This window comes from Taudactylus pleione, unplaced genomic scaffold (assembly GCF_031769625.1).
Source record: "Taudactylus pleione unplaced genomic scaffold, aTauple2 ptg000082l, whole genome shotgun sequence".
Classification (NCBI taxonomy): Eukaryota; Metazoa; Chordata; class Amphibia; order Anura; family Myobatrachidae; genus Taudactylus; species Taudactylus pleione.
In genome coordinates this window covers 8933746-8953623 of record NW_028284484.1, presented here as the reverse complement: position 1 = coordinate 8953623, position 19878 = coordinate 8933746, and the positions used below count along the sequence as shown (strand labels likewise).

Below are 19878 nucleotides of genomic sequence, written 5' to 3'. Positions count from 1 at the left end.
GACGGTGCCGTGCCGTCCCTGCATGCCAGTAGTGTGAAGGAAACAATGTTTCCTTTCACACACACTGGCTTCTGCCGGCCGGGCTTGTGCAGCAGCAGCTGCTGCACATGCCCAATAAGAAAAAAAAAAAACTGACATAAAAAGCGGCTCAAAGCTGCTGCTTATGAAAGCCACGGAGTGCCAGGAAAAAGCCGTCCGGCTACCGCCCGGTTCTTGCCTGGCCGACAAGAACCGGCATGTGTGAAATAGCTCTTAGGGTGCCTTGAGGTCCAAGTTTGGGAAGCTCGGCCCTAACCCAATGCTTTATGCTCCTTGCTCACTGTCCCTCCCCTGTCTGTCTGCACCTCCCCTTTAGATTATAAATTCTGACAAGCAGGGCCCTCTTCCCTCATGTGCTTTTTCCTTCCTCCCTTATACCTTCAGCTCCTCCCTATTGCTGATAGCTGCAGTGCTGTTCAGGTGGTGCTGCTTTTGGGGTGTATTATGCAGCAATGTTTTATACAGTAGCTGGTTTCCCATGTTCTGCAATGTTTTCTACTGTAATTATTTTTCTTCTTCTGTTTGCAGTGTTTCTGCTAATGCACTTACCCCTTGTAGCGCCATCTAACTAAAGAATAATAATAATAATAATAAGGTTTTGCACTGTTCATGCTCTTTTTCTCCAATGTATTTGGAGGACTTGTCACCTCTATTATTACACCCTTTTACGTCCTATTGGAAGATTCTACATAAACATCTCTAAATATTTTTCCTTATTATTGTGAAGAAATACTGCAGTGTGGTTTGTTGTTTTTTTCTTCTTTTATTCAGACTACAGGTGCAGATAGTTAATTATACTTTGGGCCGCTTGTTGAACATTTGCAGATGGATAGATAAATACCCGATCTGACCAGTTTATCCACACAGAAGATCCAGACTTTTGTAGCTCGACGGACATTTTGATGCACAGGACCATGCCTGCAATTTTTTGCAGCTTCATAAATAAGCCTTAATGCCCAAAGAGCTCTGTGGTGCACACTGAAGCTACTAAGAGGTAGGCTAGGCTACACTATGTGACTGTGACCTTCACCCGCGCCCAACATCCACGAGACAGAGCCATAGTGAGAAGCTCAAGTTCCATAAGGAGTCGGCAATTGCCAGGGTAAAGGAGGCAGGTATCTAGTGTCACTGCCCTGTAGCGATTGCAGGGCACGAGCTCTAGTACAGCTTTAGCCTGAACAGGAAGTTTATACACTGAAACTAAGTCAGTGAACTGAAGCTGATGGGACTTTCTAAACATATATAATATCAAGCAGTCAGCAGATAGAAATGTATTGAAAACGTAGTTGATCAGCTGGAGTTACAGGGGCTCACATATGAGGAACACACAGGGCCGGCACTACCATTAGGCAGTTTTAGGCAGATGCATAGAGCGCTGGCCACTGGGGGGCGCTGCTGGGTCCAGAAAAAAAAACCACGTCCGTGGTTTCATTAAATGTAGTGCGGACTGCAAATAAGTGCGATCCGCACTACACATAACAAACACACTGGCGCTGGGTAGTATACTCTTACTACCCGGCGGTTTATTTTAGCAGCCAATGAGAGTCAGACAGAGGCACTGTATATGGGACAAAGCATAGGGACTATATAAGGGGCACTCTATAAGGGGCAATAATTGGGGCACTGTATAAGGGGCACTGCGTAGGGGGACCACTACTGGAGCACTCCATAGGGGGGCCACTACTGGGGGAACTGTATAGTGGGGACCACTACTGGGAGCACTGTATAAGGGGCACTCCATAGGGGGGACCACTACTGAGGGCACTGTATAGTGGGGACCACTACTGGGAGCATTGTATAAGGGCACTGAATAGAGGGGAACACTACTGGGGGCGCTGCATAAGGGCTTGTGTAGCTATACGAGGGAAGGTGGGGGGGGGGGGCGCTAGGCTGAAGCCATGTCTAGGGTGCCAAGAAATCTTGCACCGACCCTGGGAGCAAATTATATACATATCGGTATAAAATTCAATAACAATTACTCCCACCTTTTGTGTTTTCTTCTTGATCCCAGAGGTAATCTGGTAGATTTTCCTCTTCCAAAAATGACACAGTCTCCGATTCATCTCGTGGACTTCCAGGAACAATATCTTCCATATGTACAGACATACTTCTTACATGAGCTAAATGATCTAATGAAACACACACTGAGGCTTAGTGAATAAGACAATGGAAGAGCTAAATGCACGTTCACCTTTTGTTATTATGACATTTTAGAGCTGGATTTGCCAATAATGTTAAATTGTTTCATTATTTGCAAATTTTTCCAAATTTTTTTTTACTACAGTAACTATATTTATCAAAGTCTATTTTCAGGACATTCAAGTTTCAAGATCTTGTACCCACAGGCATTAAAACTAGGTGTTTACATTCATTTTATTAAATCCAGTTAAAAGCACATAAATGGATGTATAAATAGAAACCCATCAGTTGATCTGTGGAGCGTTATTATATTCTTGCTCTGTTATTAGAGTGCTCAACGTGTGTCTGTACACCTGATACAATCCATCTAGCTCAATATACACTTGGGATTAACAATCATACATATACGTGTAACATACTGTTGGGGAGATGTAAGAAGCCCTGAAGCGGTACCAGCGCACGTTATTTGCGCTGATACTGCTTCTCCCCAATGTATGATTGGGAGGTTGGGCAGTAAAAGACAGATGGGCTATGCGCCCCTGTCATTATCGGCGCTGCTATCTGCAAGATAGCAGCACCGGTAGCCTGGGTCATGTATGAACGGTCAGATTGCCTGACCGTTCGGCCCACTGTAGTTGTCGCTATCGACAGCTACTGTAGTTTGCGCTGCCCTATCCCCACAGCAGGGACAGCGCTGTCCCTGCTGCGTCAGCTGCTGGCTCCAGGCTGCGCGCGGGGATCTTGCGATACTTGCGAGATCCCGCGCATGCTAAGTGGAGCCGGCCGGGACTGACACGCAGTGCATCAGCACTAGACTGATGGTCTGTAGCGGGGATCACCGGAAGGGGAGTTATCACTCCCCCGCTCTGGCCGATGAGTTGTTAATACATCTCATCATTAGTGCTTCCTGCTTCGCCTCGGTAAAGAGGCGAAACAGGAAGCGTTATAGCGGCACGTTAAGTGCCAGTATAATACATCTGCCCCTGTATGTGTTTGGCATGGACATGGTGACAACCTTCTGTTTTCAGACAGGAAGCTGGCACAGAGTTGGGAATATAACTGAGCAGTATGGACCTTGTCAACACCATTAGACTACACCCAAATCTGTTTTACTCCAAAATCACTGTACTGAATTATACAAGTTCATGGGGGATTGGTATGAATCTCAGAAGCGGTATCAGCGCACGTTATGTGCGCTGATACCGCTTCTCCCCAATGTATGATAGGGTTTGGGCAGTAAATGACAGGGATGCTATGCCCCCCTGTCATTATCTACAAGATAGCAGTGCCGTTAGCCTGGGCCATGTATGAACGGTCAGATCGCCTGAGCGTTCGGCCCACTGTTACTGTCGCTATCGACAGCTGCAGCCTGGCTGCCGGCTCCAGGCTGCAGGCGGGGATCTCGCGATACTTGCGAGATCCTGCGCATGCTCAGTGGAGCCGGCCGGGACTGACACACAGTGCATCAGCACTAGGCTGATGCACTGTGGTCTCTAGCGGGTAGCGCCGGAGGGGGGAGTTAACGCTCCCCCTCTCCGGCTGATGAGAAGTTCATACATCTCATCGGTAGTGCTTCCTGCTTCGCCTCGGTAATGAGGCGAAGCGGGAAGCATTATAGCGGCACGTTAAGTGCCGCTATAATACATCTACCCCAATGTCACCATTGTAGCAGACAATAATGAAAACACTATTTACTAACACACAGTGAGGGAGATGTATCAGCGTACGTTATGAGCGCTGATACCGCTTCTCCGCAATGTATGATCGGGGGATGAGCAGTAAATGACAGGGGCGCTATGCGCCCATCATTATCGGCGCTGCTATCTACATGTATGAACGGTCAGATCGCCTGGCCGTTCGGCCCACTGTAGCTGTCGCTATCGACAGCTACAGCCTGGCGCTTCCCTATCCCCACAGCAGGGACAGCGCTGTCCCTGCTGCGGCGGCTACCGGCTCCAGGCTGCACGCGGGGATCTCGCAATACTTGCGAGATCCCGCTCATGCTCAGTGGAGCTGGCCGGGACAGACACACAGTGTATCAGCACTAGGCTGATGCGCTGTAGTCTCTAGCGGGTAGCGCCGGAGGGGGTAGTTAACGCTTCCCCTCTCCGGCCGATGAGATGTTCATACATCTCATCGGTAGTGCTTCCTGCTTCGCCTCGTTAAAGAGGCGAAGCGGGAAGCGTTATAGCAGCATGTTAAGTGCTGCTATAATACATCTACCCCCATGTCACCATTATAGCAGACAACAATGAAAACACTGTCGGAGATGTATGAAGCTCAGAAGCGTTATAGAGGCACGTTAAGTGCCACTATAATATATCTCCCCAGGGCCTGTTACCCTGGCATAGCTCATCATGCATATACTTACTTTTGTTATAAATCCCTAAATATCATCTCACTATAGTAAGTAAAGTGTCTCTACTGATAAACTATGGTATGTTTGTGCATATATGTATAACAAATATGTATGTGTATATGTGTATGTATATATATATATATATATATATATATATATATATATATTAGAAAGTTAGTGCATTAATATAAGCAAAAAAATCCACGCATCAAAAGCATACACTGGAGAACCTTATTAAATTTCCAGCTGTCGGTTTGATGTGCCCAGCAAGACCTGTCTAATGTGAATTCAGGATTTGTAGCAGCAATTAGGATTTTTACAGTATGTACAACATAATCAAGGGAAACGTTTTCCAATGATCAACGACTGATGCTGCATCTCTGTACTCAGACGCTGAGATTTGCGAAGCTGCCTGGTTGGAGTCTCAATACAAATTTAGGCGTCGGGGACATTTGCATATTTTTGCACATCCACTGCATAAACAGACGCAGCAGCAGCAGCAGCATTAGTGTCCATCTCTGCATCAGGCCCAGCATAAAAATTGTCATTTGTGCAGGAAAAAGTCACCAGATTATGAATTTAAGTCATAGGCATTGAGGGCCTGATTCAATAAGGATCGCTATTGCGATCGCAGCTCGGTAATCGCACGCAGGTCTGCTGCGAAAATATGCTAATGATTGCAATTGCAATGCCATCGCACAGCCAGCATAGACACCCACTGTCTCCGACTACCGCTATTTCACATCCGGAATACCTTGCAATCCTCCATAAACATCTGTAACATCGAATACCACAGGGCCCTCAAGCAGAATTACAGTAGCCCTGACCCTACTTAGAAATTGCTAACCTCGTAACACGCGGTAAGTACTCAAGCTGCATATGCAATCGCACTGGCTAATTTATGCTCGCCCAATGCAACGGGGTTCAAACGTTTCGCCGACCACCCCCTCTCGTCACCACCCACAAACGCTCACTGCCTATCAATCACTCTGCGATGGCTCTCTGTGGTCTGCTGGATCGCAGTGCGATCACAGTGGTGCCTTTGCGCACATGCACTGTGATGCATGCGCAGTATGCAACAATCAACCAACTGCGTGTGCTGTTGCAGTTGCGATCCTTAATTAATCAGGCCCTGAGTCCTCAATAGATTGCCCTATTCACTCTACCCTTAAGACGGCTCTATCTGGAGGGCACACTGGCACCTATATAGATCTAGGCCTGTCATTGCTTATAGGTTTTTGCTTCCTACCCTGAGTGCTATTTTATAGCCGTTGCTGCGGCTGTCCTTCACTTTCGCCTGATTCACAGGTGGACAGCGAACTCCCAATATTATAATTCTGCGCATGCATCCGAGTAGCACTGTAAATGCATCCCTATGATTACCGCCAGGGAATGCATATCGGATTTATATTGAGATCCATGCGATTTATTATGGCTTCGTGAGCGGTGATCAGTGGCAGATCCTACCTAGTGGCTGCGAGGCTTCAGCCCCCCAGTAAAATCTGCCACTTCAGTGAGCCAGTGCAGTCCATGACTGCACTGGCTTAACTGTGACTGGAGGTGGCTCCCATTGGAAGCACCACCTGCCAGTCACGCTGAAGACATGTAGCCAGGGGGAGGTGTCTCCTCCACCTGGGACTGCCAGTCTGGACTGCAATCAGCAGAGAGTGGGTTTTGTGTATTTTGAGGCACACTATTGGGACACATGAACATTTCACAATGTTACGGGATTTTACATATGTGCATTAGCTAAAAATTCTCTGTCTCAGGCCCATTGAATTATATAATAATGGGGCTCCTAATGGCAAAGCCCGGAACAAGTATGGCTATAGTGGGTGATCTATGGGTCTCACTGATGACCTTTACACATATACTACTTTACTTTCAACCCTTGCTGTAACAGAATTCCCTATCTCTATTTTATAGAGGGGGATGTGTTTTCTACAGAGGAAGATTGAGAGGAATGTGTTACTGCAGAAGTGAGGGGTATGTGACTCTAGAATAGGGATGGCCATCAAGTGGCTAAGCATTGATGGTCACCATCAGTGATTACTATGTTTCGCATAAAACAATCAATCGTAAACAATTAATGGTTTGCACCCGTCAATGACTACCACTGCTGTGAGGCACAGTGGGCAGCAGGCAAATCAGCATTGGGGGCAAGGCGAAGCTTTGTTTCCCCAGAGCCGAGGGGAAAGAAAAACATTGGGCTCCCAGTCTGCTATCTGTGGTTGAGAGCCATCTGATCTCTGCAATCGATGGGAAAACTATCGAACATCAGTGGCAAAGACCAATGGTTGATAACCATGAATGGTTAATGGCCTTCACTACTACAGAGGTGGGTGGGATGTGTTACTACAGAGGTAAGTAGGAAGTGTTACTACAGAGTAGAGAGGAATGTGTTGCTACAGAGGTGAGGGAGATGTGTTACTACAGTGGTGAGGGAGATGTGTTACAGATGAGATAGAGGGGAATGTGTTACTGCAGAGGTAAGGGGGATTGGTTACTACAATGGTGAGGAGGGGCAATCATTAGTGGCAACGATGGAAAAGGACACATCTGTATGTTATTACAGAGGTGATAGAGGGGACTGTGGTGATGAGGGATTATTACATAGGTGGGATGTGTTACTATCAGGGGTGTATCTAGGGATCCAAGCGCCCCTGGCAATGTAATGGACTGGTGCCCCCCCCCATGCAGTGCCCCCAGTAGTAACCCTCCAGTAGCAATCCCCCTATGCTGCATTGCCCCAATTAGTAGCCCCCCCTATACAGTGCCCCAGTAGTAGCCCCCCCTATACAGTGCCACCAGTAGTGGCCACCCCTATCCAGTGCCCCCAGTAGTGGCCACCCCTATACAGTGCCCCCAGTAGTGGCCACCCATATACAGAGCCACCAGTAGCAGGCACCCCCCCCATAAAGTGCCCCAGTAGCGGCCACCCCCTATTTCAGTGCCCCCAGTAGTGGCCACTCCTAAAGAGTGCCCCCAGTAGTGGCCACCCCTACAGAGTGCCCCCAGTAGTGGCCACCCCTATACAGAGCACCCCCCCATAAATTGCCCCCAGTAGCGGCCACCCCCTATTTCAGTGCCCCCCCCTCTACACACACACAAAGAAAAAAAAAAAACTTACCTGATCCTCGCTCCTGACTCGACCGCCGCTGTCCGCTCAGTCCCGCCCGCTCTTCTCCTGCATGGGAGAGACATCATACGTCATGACGTCTCTCCCATCACATGCTGCAGAGGGAGCCGGAAGACGGAGCTCATTAGTGAGCTCCAGCCGGCTCCCTCCGCGACGACGCAGCAGCAAATGAGAGTCTGTCTGACTCTCATTAGCTGGCTGCTATTACAAACACACAGCCGCCGCTGGCGGCTGCGTGTTTGTAAACTGTGTAGGGCAGACCGCTACCACTGCGGTCTGCCCTACACTTGTGGGGCTGGGGGACTTGTCCACCCCTTGGCTATTGGTGGCACTGCCGGACGGCGCCCCCCTTTGGTCAGCGCCCCTGGCGAGTGCCATCCTGGCCAATGGGTAGATACGCCCCTGGTTACTATGGAGATGAGGGGGATGTGTTACTACAGAGGGGGATGAAGTGTTATTACAGAGATGAGGAATATGCGTTACTATAGAAATATGGGGGGGGGATGTGTTATTAAAGAGTTGATGGGGATTATTACCACAGAGTAGGATGGCCATTGACCATCAATGGTTTTGTGACTAACGATGGTCTATGGCTGATGGCAAGTGTTTTTTTGCCATCTATGGGGGACCTCCAATGCCGCACCAATGATATTTAGTTCTGCGCCATAATCAACCTTTGATGACTCAACCATTAATGGTTTCCTGCTAACGTTTGAACATTTTTTTTTTATGGGGAGGGGGGGATAATATACATAATATATGGATTAGAGTGAAATATTAAACAAATTTGAACATTCCAAAAGTGTGTACATTAAATAACACAACAGCACCTAGGTTAGCAAATAAAATGTGATTGATCCCAATCTCTTCACCCACGGTTATCGTTTGGGACTGTGAGGAGGGATGAGGCGACCCTGGAAAAATGTCTTCATATAGAATAAAATATTTTCCAAGGTGATAGTACAACTTGGCTATGCTGAAAATTAAATGTGCAAAACTGCAATGCCTGCACCCAAAAAAAATGGGGACATGTTTAAAATGTAACACATTACTATAAAGTACCCATATTTCATCAGCACATCTATCTTATAAAATCATCAGAAAGTTACCTGAATTACCAAAGTACAGTACTTTAATAGTTTGAAGTATTATAGTCGCATTGTTTCTTCCCTGAAATAAGACAGTTGGCTCTAAAATGTACAGACCATGTAGTGAATTATATGCTACAGAAAGCATACTGTAGTTTAACTGGAGATAGCAAGTGGAAAACCCCTTTAACATACCTGCTTGCCTGACTTATTTGTACATTGGCCCGTATTCAATTAGGGAGCAAAAAGTCCATGCTGGACTTTTCGCTCCACATCGGAGGTGAGAGTGGGGATAAAGTATGGGGCATATGCCCGCTTATCCCTGTATTCAATTTAAAAGGAGCGAAAACGGGACCCGGTGAATTTGGATCTACGAAAGAAAACAGGAATTTTCGGGAAATGTGCCTGGGACCCCCCTAAAGATGTCCAGACATGGGGGATCACTATGGGTACACCAATTTTTGCCTGCTGAAGTCGGGTGCATTTTTGCGGCAATGAAGTGGTGTAGAATAGTACTTAGGGTTTTTTTTCGTTAAAATAACTTCTCCCATCAAATTTAGGGTACATGAAAATGGGTACAAGCATTTTTTTAAGTCCCTAAGGACTTTGAAAAATTCTTCACAAAAACACCTGACGCAACCACCCGTAATGAAGAATACAACTGCTGCATACTTGGGTACCCCCCTTCATTTATTTAGTTAGATAAAAACCTGTTTCCCATATTTTTTATTTTATTTTTTTACCCCAAAATTTAAATAATTTTTTTGGGGTGTCTCTATTTTTTTTTTTTATTATTATTATTATATTTTTGACAGCTTTCATTTTTAGGGGCAATTCCCAGGGGTGCAGGCTATTTTTTTTAAGCCTGCACCCCTAAACCCCAACCCCAATTCCGCAGTTTTTTTCGCCATGTAAAACATGGTGAAAACTTATCCCCGTTTTTTTACAAAGAATTTTCAAAACGTCGAAAAGTCTTCGTAAATGAATACGGGGATAATTGAAACATGCGAAAATGACGTGATTCCGACTTTTCGCATCCAAATTGAATATGGCCCATAGTGTTATTCATTCTCTATTCTACTTTTACTACATATTTATGATACGGGCTAAATCAGTTAATTGATAGCAAAAAGTTTATTAAAGGTCCCCATATATTTGCCAGCGGTGTCACTGATTCCACATACCGACCGATTCGCTAGTCGGAAATGCCGATTGGCGGCCATCAATGGTTGCCGATCCGTCAGGGAATCGGTGAAATTCTTCATTTTAACAATCCCCAATATGCTGACCACAATCCTATATCAATCAGTTAAATCCAACATGTTGGATTGCCCTGACCCGGGAGTATCGGGGTCGGGGAATTCGCCCAATACATTGCAGATGTATGGGAGCCTTAAGCCCTGTTAATTCAACACAGATAATTGCAGTCTAAAATTAATGTTATTGGGAAAAGTAGATTAAACTGCTATCAAAAAAGTCAGTTTTGAACTGATATAGATAATATAGGATAATAATATGCATTAACTGAAAGCCAACTCTATGTCATCTCTATTAGCATAGAACACAAGTTTATATATGTCAAATAATCATATTATAAATGAGAATAGCTGTCCATGGTTACAACATGTTACCTGTACCGAAAATTGGGATATCCTGGAAGTTGTACTCTTAACAAAGTTTTAGTTACTAGGCCCCGGCTCCTTGTTCCCCAGTGAGACGCTGGGGAGACTCGTCACCATAGCAACGGACCCAACCATTATTTACAGGGTGGGGAAGAGGTGTAACAATGTACATTAACTGAAGTGATCCATTCACAACCTGAACCGTGTCTCTGCAGCTAACCACGCCCCTGCAATGTGATTGCTTCACTGGGATTACAGTGTGAGACTGATGTACAGTAAGCCACGCCCTCTGACGCCACATGTTCCGCCCATCTCTGATACAAGCACAAACCAAGTTCTTTTTCTCTAATGATTTGTCATCATCAGAAGATTTTCTCAGATCCAGGCTTTTTCAAAAGAGAAGAAGGCGCATTCCCTGCTTCTCTGGCTGCAGCTGTATCATGTCCTGATGCCTTAGATCAGGTGGAAAATCTACAGGTGTCCTGCTTATTATGGAGGCAGCATTGCAGTAATGCATGAGCATTCTCTATTATAGTAAGCCAATGTCAGCCTCCACCAGCGCTGATTTGTATTCTATTTGGTATTGGCTTCAAAATATGACACCTTCCTGACAGGCAGCCCTTACTGGCACATTTTACTTCCTGACAAGCCAATGTTACTGACCTATACACCTTTCTGACTGGCTGATGTTACTAACTGATGTCACTAACATAAACCTGTCAGCAAGGGGTATATGTCAGTAACATCAGCCTGTCAGGAAGGGGTAAGAATGTAACATAAGCCTGTCAGTAAGGTGTGTATGTCAGTAACATGAGCCTGTCAGGAAGGTGTGTATGTCGGTAACAGAACGTCAGGGGGATGTAGTCATTAGGTCGATATTCAAAAAGGTAACGTTAAAATGTTGACAGTTGTCGACATGTGAAATGCCAACATTGTCACAATGTCAATATTAGGGTTCGGCACTAGGGGGAGGTTAGAGTAAGAGGGGGGCAGGAGATAGGGTTTGAAACTAGAGGGAGGGGTAGAGATTAGGGATAGGTTGACTACTTACCAGAACATGCTCTGTCAGATGACTGCAGAAAGTGACATTTCCGCAGGACCAGGATCTCAATAACATCAGCCCGTCGGGAAGGTGTATAGGTCAGTAACAGCCCGTCGGGAAGGTGTATATATGGGTTGGGTATGTAATCCCGGCTATCTGGATGCTGCTGGTCAGAATACCGACAGCCAGAATCCCTATACCCAAAGGAACCTAACGGTAAGTATTTTCCTAACCCCTACCCTAACCCTCCTTCCCCGGTACCTAACCCATCCCTAGTGCCTAAGCCTAACCTCCCCGCACCCTAAGCCTAATGGGGGGTATCCACTTAGCGATTTAGCCAAGCGATTGCACGATAACGACATCGTTATCGTGCAATCGCTTGCAAATCGGGCATGTTTTGGTCGGAAGCGACCAGCGATGCGCATGCCCGCTGGTCGCTACTGACATCCGACATCGCCCATACATGCTGGTCAACCTGACGATCTTGTCAGGTTCAGCATGTGCGGGGATGGAGGGATGTGCCGGGACTGAACGAGTGAACGTTCAGTCTAGGCACATCACTAGATATACAAACGAGCGCACGACTGGAATGTCGTAATCGTGCTCTCGTTTGTATATCTATTAGTGGATACCCTAACACTCCCTTGCCGGTGCCTAAATCTAACCTCCCCCCCATACTGGTGTCGGGGTGGGAAGGTAAAGGTCAGTAACATCAGCCAGTCGGGAAGGTGTAAAGGTCAGTAACATCGGCCGGTCTGGAAGGTTTAAAGGCCAGTAACATCGGCCGGTTGGGAAGGTGTAAAGGTCAGTAACATCGGCCGGTCGGGATGGTGTAAAGGTCAGTAACATCAGCCGGTCGGGAAGGTGTAAAGGTCAGTAACATCAGCTGGTCGGGAAGGTGTATAGGTCAGCAACATCAGCCGGCCGGGAAGGTGCATAGGTCAGTAACACAAGCCCGTCGGAAAGGGGTATAGGTCAGTAACAGCCTATCGGGAAGCTGTATATGTCAGTAACATCAGCCGTTCGGAAGGTGTAAAGGTCAGTAACATAAGCTTGTCGGGAAGGTGTATAGGTCAGTAACATAAACTTGTCGGAAAGGTGTATAGGTCAGTAACATCAGCCTATCAGGAAGCTGTATATGTCAGTAACATCAGCCAGCCTGGAAGGGGTATGAGTCAGTAACATCAGCCTGTCAGAAAGGAATATGGGCCTGATTCAGAGCCGCTCGTTAACAGCAGTACGCTCGTTGCGTTCCGATGTGCGTACGGCATATTGCGAGTTTTTTTTTGTCTTGTTCGTCAAATAGCGTACAGGAAGTGACATGTCAAATGTGATTGACAGAACAGGGCGTTTTTGAGCGTTGACGGGGGTGGAGATGGAAAAACGCAGGCGTGGCGAGGCGTTTTTTGGGCGTACATACATTATCTGATGCGAACGTCAAATGTGTTCGTACCAACTCATACGTCACTGGATGATCCTCTTTCCGTTCAAACTGCTCGCACAGCTTAGGGTCTGGATTACTCAACCACATTGGCGATGGCCTTCTCCTCCGTCCCGGCCCTCAACGATGTTTCATCGATTAATCATGGCTTGTCAGAAAAACAATTAGTTTTGTATTGAAAACCAGCTTGTAATGTGTTTTGAAATCAGTTTTTTGGGTTAGCACAAAACCGTACGCAGGTGGAAATCATAGCTGCTAATGTCAGGATTACACAATCAATTAGCGTACATTTGTTGGTCTGTTTTTTTTGGTTGATATTTGGTTTTTGTACTATTGTAACAATAATGTCATCATGTTTGTGTGTATTTTTCCATTTTGCTTTTGTCTGGAGAATTTGCATCCTTATGTAAATTTTAAAGTGTTCCTTAAAGAGGCCTTTTTTTGTGATTTCGTTTAAATTTTTTGGGAGCTCGTTTTTGCCTTGTGGGCCAGGATTAAATGTAAACCATTTCTAAAATAATGTCAGAATACAATGTCGAACATTTTTTCAAAATTTATTGGAAACTAAAAACATTTACAGGCACATTTTTGCCCCAAACATTTTTGGCAGTGTTATTCCCAATAATTTTTTAATTTGGGCAATTATAAAAGGTATGGAAACTTAAATCTAAAAATTAAAAACAATTCACAAGAAAGGAGAGGAAAGTTGGGGCCAGAAAGGAATATGGGGCAAGCACAGAAGGAGTGTGGGAAAAGTAGCCAGTGCTGTCATCGTTTTTTCCCCCGTTTGGCTGGGGGAGGGTGGGCGCCAGACTGGGTCCGGGATGTCATCGGGCTGGCCTGTCCAGAGGCAGATGTTGTGTCCTCAGGGCTAGGCACATTTGGAGGATTGGCTGATGTTGTGCCAGAGGTGGAGGATCCGGATGATGGGCATTGGTGATGCGGATGTTGGCCCTGGTATTTTCTGCCAGGGCCTGACCAATGGTCACGTTGGCCGCAGCATTTTGCTCCAGGGCCTCAGCCACACGTACCAGACTGGCGTCCATCCTCTGCAGAATCTCCGTATGGAAATCCGATTTAAAATTGAGTTCTGTGAGGAGGGACACTGCCTGCGAGGGGGATTGCCCTGGACTGGCTTCTGCAGGGTCCTCAGCCGGATGTACTGGTTCCTCCCCTGCAGAGCCAGCAGAAATTCTGCGGCCAAGGCTCCCCTCTGGAGCAGACTCATCCGCCTGTGTCTCTTTTGGAAAAATGAGAAAAGAGTCACATTAGAATCTACATATTGGCACAATAACATTTCAGAGTTGGTGACATCACAATATTTACCTGGGACAACATGAGGAGCCGCAAAGTCTGGCATGTCCGTATCCATGTTGGACATGCCAAACACCTCCACAGCCTGCACACACCCCTGTGCCAGCTCTTCTAAATCATTCAACTCCAATGACACAGGGGTGGGACCCCCACCTGTCCCCCTTGCATGCCTAGCCCTGTCCGCCAGTTTTTGCTTCAGGCGATATTTGAAGTCGCCCCATCTGTGGGTGAAAAAGGAACCATTATTCTGTTTTTTTGGGGGGGTTTTGGTTTTAGGGGGGTCAAGTTTTTACTTACCGCCGTTTGACATCCCGGGCTAGACAGACATAATCACCCACCCTATTGACAGCACTGGCTACCTCCTCCCACATTCTCCACTTCTGGCTTGCACTCATATTCCTGTCTGTCTGTGGCAGGATGTCCACACACTTCTGAACCAAAACCTCCATCTCCTTTCTTGTGAATTGTGGCTGCCTTTTCTTTTTCCCTGCTTTGGCCGGAATACTGGGCCCAGCAGCCTCTTCCATGTCATCCTCCTCACCTATTTGTTTAAATGTTGAGAAATTTAAGCTTGCAAACTTGCACTATATTATGTTTCAAAATAATCATTGTTTGGAAATGCTTGAAATACTTACCCTCATACTCTTGGCCATTGTTTCCCTGGTCTGTAGCCATTTCTTATCTCCAAACAAGAAATACACCAGGACGTTTTTTTGGCTCGTGACGTATTTATACATGCGTCCTTATTTTTCGGCCGCATCATTGTTTGTGCGTTCCTATGATCCCTCCTTAATTTGTGCGGGAAAATAAACACTATTTATGGCTTGGGGCGTCTCGAGTCGAGGTGGCGGTTGTTGGTTGTTGGAGGTTACGTTGGTCGGAGTGGATTGTTTGCGGGTTTTGGATTTGGCGTTGTTTGGAGTTGTTTTTGGTTTGTTTTTTTGTTTTTTTATTTCCGTTCGCTTTTTTTGGTGTGGTTGTTTTTTTTGTCGTTTTTTTTTTTGGTAAGTTTTTGGCCGTCTTACTTTTGTTCACTTTGTGTCTCCTTCTTTTTGTGAATTTTGGCTCGTTAATTTATGCCAAAATATCCTTTGTTAGGTTTCTTTTGGCTCTGCCCCAACGACCTTTTTATCCGGTGACTTATATATCCTCTATTGGTAAGTTTATTTTTTCACTTGTTTATTAAATGTTCTTGTTTTTTTAAACGCAACTTTGTTTGACGTTACACTTTTAACCTTTGGTTTTGTGAGTCCGAAATGTATGAACTAATTCGTGTTTTTTTATCTGTTTCTTTTTTGACTTGTATTTGCGAACTAATTAGCGCATTTTTATCTGTTTCTTTTTTTACTTGTATTTGCGAACTAATTAGCGCATTTTTATCTGTTTCTTTCTACTTCAGGGTCCATAGGGTATCCACAGGATACCTTGGGGTATAGGTGTGACGTCAGTCGCAGGGCACCAAAGAGTTAAGCTTTCAGCCTCCCAGGATGCACTAGGTCCCCCTCCTATACCCCGCCCCCGGGCCAAGGCACCTCAGTTTAGTTTGGTGCCCGGCCGGAGTCGGGTGCACCTGTTGGAGTGGGGGCTAGAAGAGCCCCTGAAGCTTTTTCTTCATGCAGCTGTGGCTGCACATCTGGATGAACAGCATGGACAGTCAGTCCTGACGTCCATGCTGTCTTCCCTACACCCCGCCGGTACCAGAACGCCGGTACTGATCCGGGGATGCTGGTGGGCGTCTGGGGTCACAGCTAGCGGTGACCCCAGATGCTCTGGACCATGGCCGGATTCAAGGGGGACAGAGGTAAGCAGCGGGGTCCCGCGGTGGGTCCCCGCTGATCACATGGTCCTAAGTCCCCAGGCAGGGGGCTTCCTGGGGACTGGCTGCAGCGTGGAGCCAGGCGACCAACCTGCGCTTCCACTACCCCCTGGGACAGCGGACCGCAGCAGAGCGGTAGCGCTGCGGCGTCCCAGGGGTTAAATGCATGCCAGGGGAGCGCGCCTTCCCTGTCTCACAGCCGGCGCCTCCCCCGCTGCACACAGCCCTCTCTGCACTGTGCTGACTGGTCCTGTGTCAGCGCTCCTCCCCCAGGCCAGCTTCTCTCTGCTCCTCGGCGGCCATCTTCTCTGCAACGCATGGTGAACGCTGCTGGAAGTCTGGAAGGAAGCATCGTGGTCTGGGTCCCCCCGCATACCTCTCCTCCGCTGTGGCTCAGGTCTGTGTATGCAGCGCTGTGTCCTACCAGGCCCTGTGTCTGTGTAGTTGAGTGATCAGCGCTGTTAGTGCAGGAATTGTTATTTCTCTGCATTGTATGTGACTGTGCTAGCGCTGCCTGTAACTTTTCTTCTCTAAACTGTCAGCTTTATTACTGTCCCTGTTCTTTCTGCTAAAGCCCTTGCGGTGCGGTGCTGCAGGGTGGTCTCTCGCCTATTTAATACTTAATTGGTGAGAGAGGTCACATACATGGTGCCATCATGTCTGAAAGTGATTTTCCCCTCCGGCTACAGTGTACCACGTGCAAAGTACCGTTAGCGGAGGGGGAGGGTAGCGCGGAGGGCCTTTGCCGGCAGTGTTTGTCCATGGCGCGGCCTATTACGGTTACAGCACCGGTACAGGAGCCGCCCTGGGCTTGTTTCGCTCAGGCGTTAACAGCTTTAGTGGGCCAGTTAGCTCCGCAGCCCGCGTTTACTCCGATGGGTTTGTCCCAGCAGTCTGTGGTGTCGTCACCCATGCAGGGGTTCCCACGACAATTGGTGGTACCCCACAGTCTCCCTATTTCCCCGCTCCCGGGTTCTCAGGAGCCAGCGTGGGTTAACTCCCTGACGAGTTCTGTACAGCACTTGTCGGATGTGTTGCAAGGGGAGTCTGTGATGCGGCCTCATAAAAGGCCGGTGGCGTCTCTGTCCGCTCCTTATGAGGATGACGAAGGGACGTCTGATGATGGGGAGATTCTGGATCCTTACGATCAGGAACCTTTCCATACTAAGGACGCTGATGCTAAGTCCAAAGTATATATTCCTGGACTTATTCGGGCGGTCCGCACAGCCTTGGTGATTGAGGACGAAGTTCCCCCAGCGGCTAAATCTAAGTATGCCTTTTTCAAAGATGTGAAGGGCGATGCCACAGTCTTTCCTCTTTCGGGTCAGTTGGTGGACCATTTAGAGGAGGCGTGGAAACAACCTGGCAAAAGATACCAGCCGCAGAGACGCCTGGCGGTGGCTTATCCGTTCGCGGATAATTATTTTGCTAAGTGTGAATCCCCTCCACAGGTGGATTCTCACGTGACCCGTCTTGTCCGTAGTGCCACATTGCCGATGCCATCCATGTCCTCCCTTAAGGATGCTACGGACCGCAAGGTAGAAATCTGCCTGAAGTCCGCTTATTCCCTTGCAGGGGGGGCAGCACGGCCGGCTATGGCCATTTGCTGGGTTGCCAGAGCGATGGAGCGCTGGGCGGATTCATTAGAGGCTTCTTTTGAATCCGACTGTCCGGCCGAACAGGCGGAGTTGATTGGCAATCTCCGTGATTCGGCCACCTACATCAACGAGGCGGCTCTAGACATTAGTACTCTGGTGTCTAGAATTTCTTCAGCAGCGGTAGCTGCTCGTCGCACCTTGTGGCTGCGATCCTGGAAGGCGGACGCAGATCCAAGAAAGGTCTGGAAGCGTTGCCGTTTACCGGAGAAGTTCTCTTCGGTCCGGATCTGGATAAGATTGTGGCCACGCTGGCGGCAGCCAAATCTGCTTGTCTCCCGTCGGCCGCTGCTCCTTCTGGTTCTGGACCATCGTCCTTTCGGTCATCTAGGGCCCAGGGCAGGCCCAAACCACAGTCGTTTCCTCGACAGGCTGGCCCTAAGAAATCGGTCAAGCCCCGGAAACAGGCATGGAGTACCAGACGTCCGGCCCCCAAGCCAGATGACAAGCCTGCGGCCTGACGGTCCGGGTCTCCCCTTGGGGGATCCCAGGGTGGGAGGCCGCCTGCTGCAGTTCTCCCGGTGTTGGTCGTTCACTACGACAGACACTTGGGTTCTGGAGGTGGTCTCTCACGGGTACGCCCTCTCCTTCCGGCACAGACCCCCGGCTCGATTCTTCACCACGGGTCTACCATCAGACCGGAACAAGGCTACGGAGCTGCGGAAGGTATTGCACACTATGCTCCAGGCTGGAGTTATAGTGCCTGTTCCATTCTCCCAGAGGGGCCAGGGTTTCTATTCAAATCTATTTTTGGTACAGAATCCCAATGGGTCATATCGTCCGATTCTCAACCTCAAAGCACTCAACAAGTCTTTGCGGGTCCCGAAGTTTCGGATGGAGACCCTACGGTCCATCATTCTGGCGCTGGAACCTGGGGACTACATGGTGTCATTGGACATACAGGACGCTATGGCGGTCATGGCGGCTTCTCTGCGGCTGCAAGGAGTCCGCATGTTGCCGTACTTGGACGACCTGTTATTGGTGGCAGGATCTCCAGAGCTCCTGTTACACCACTTGGACCTGACCATTGCACTGCTGCAACGGCACGGCTGGCTAATCAACTGGCAGAAGTCCACTCTAATCCCGTCTCGGAGGATTCTGCATCTTGGAGCCTTATTGGACTCGGGACAGCAAAGGATCTTCGTGACGGAGGACAAGATCTCTGCTTTACAGTCAAGGGTGCGCAGTTGTCTGCACAGCCGCCGGGTGTCCTTACACTCGGCGATGAGGTTACTGGGCTCCATGGTGTCGGTGTTCGACATGGTGGAATACGCCCAGTTTCACTCCAGACCTCTGCAGCACCTGATCCTGTCCAAGTGGAACGGGCTGCCTCAGTCTCTGAAGTTCCAGACGATTGTGCTCACCCCGGAGGTTCGCCTGTCCCTTGCGTGGTGGTTAAAGACGACCCACCTCAACAAGGGACGTCCGTTCTGGGTTCCAAATTGGGTCCTGTTGACAACGGACGCCAGTCTTCGGGGCTGGGGAGCAGTTTCGGGTCCACACTTGTTCCAGGGCAGGTGGACACCGACAGAAGCGGAGCTTCCAATAAATATCTTGGAACTCCGTGCGGTCTTCAATGCTCTCCTGCAGGCACAGCGGTTTCTCCAGGGTCACCCGGTGCAGGTCCAGTCGGACAATGCTACCACCGTGGCCTACATAAACAGGCAAGGAGGAACTCGCAGTCGGGCGGCTCTCGTAGAGGTCTCTCGGATCCTGGTTTGGGCGGAGCGCAATCTTCCGGCCATATCAGCGGTCTTCATCCCGGGAGTGCTAAATTGGGAGGCGGACTTTCTAAGTCGCCAGGACGTTCATCCAGGGGAATGGTCCCTGCACCCGGACGTTTTTCAACTACTGGTGGACAGGTGGGGTCTTCCAGAAATCGACCTCATGGCGTCCCGGCACAACAACAAGTTGCCGGTGTACGTGTCTCGCACAAGAGACGAAGGGGCGTCTCTGGTGGATGCTCTGTCCGTCCGGTGGACGTTCAGGTTCGCATACCTGTTCCCTCCGGTCTCCCTTCTTCCACGGGTAATCCGGAAATTCAAACAGGAAGGAGGGACGCTCCTGTTGATAGCTCCCGCGTGGCCCAGACGGCACTGGTTCTCAGACCTTCAGGGTCTGTCCGTGGACAGTCCTCTGCGGTTGCCGCTACGACCGGACCTTCTGTCTCAGGGTCCTTGTCTTCACCCGGACCTGACTCGGCTGTCTTTGGCGGCGTGGCTGT

At 48.4% G+C, this 19878-nt stretch overlaps 1 protein-coding gene across 4 annotated transcripts in view; it reads right to left on the bottom strand.

Moving 5' to 3' along the window:
• The window catches only part of CFAP74 (cilia and flagella associated protein 74), a 279555-nt gene extending 269034 nt beyond the window's left edge, over nt 1–10521 (bottom strand). For 2 of the 4 annotated variants that reach the window (XM_088468206.1, XM_088468208.1), the window contains exons 1-2: nt 10396–10482; nt 2025–2168 (exon numbers count right to left, since the gene is read on the bottom strand). In XM_088468206.1, the coding sequence (XP_088324332.1) occupies nt 2025–2145 (121 nt within the window). In that variant the 5' untranslated portion in view covers nt 2146–2168; nt 10396–10482. Of the gene's footprint in view, nt 1–2024; nt 2169–10395 lie in introns of all 4 variants that reach the window. The other 2 variants (XM_088468211.1, XM_088468207.1) reach the window with 2 other exon arrangements.
• Nucleotides 10522–19878: the final 9357 nt, after the last annotated feature.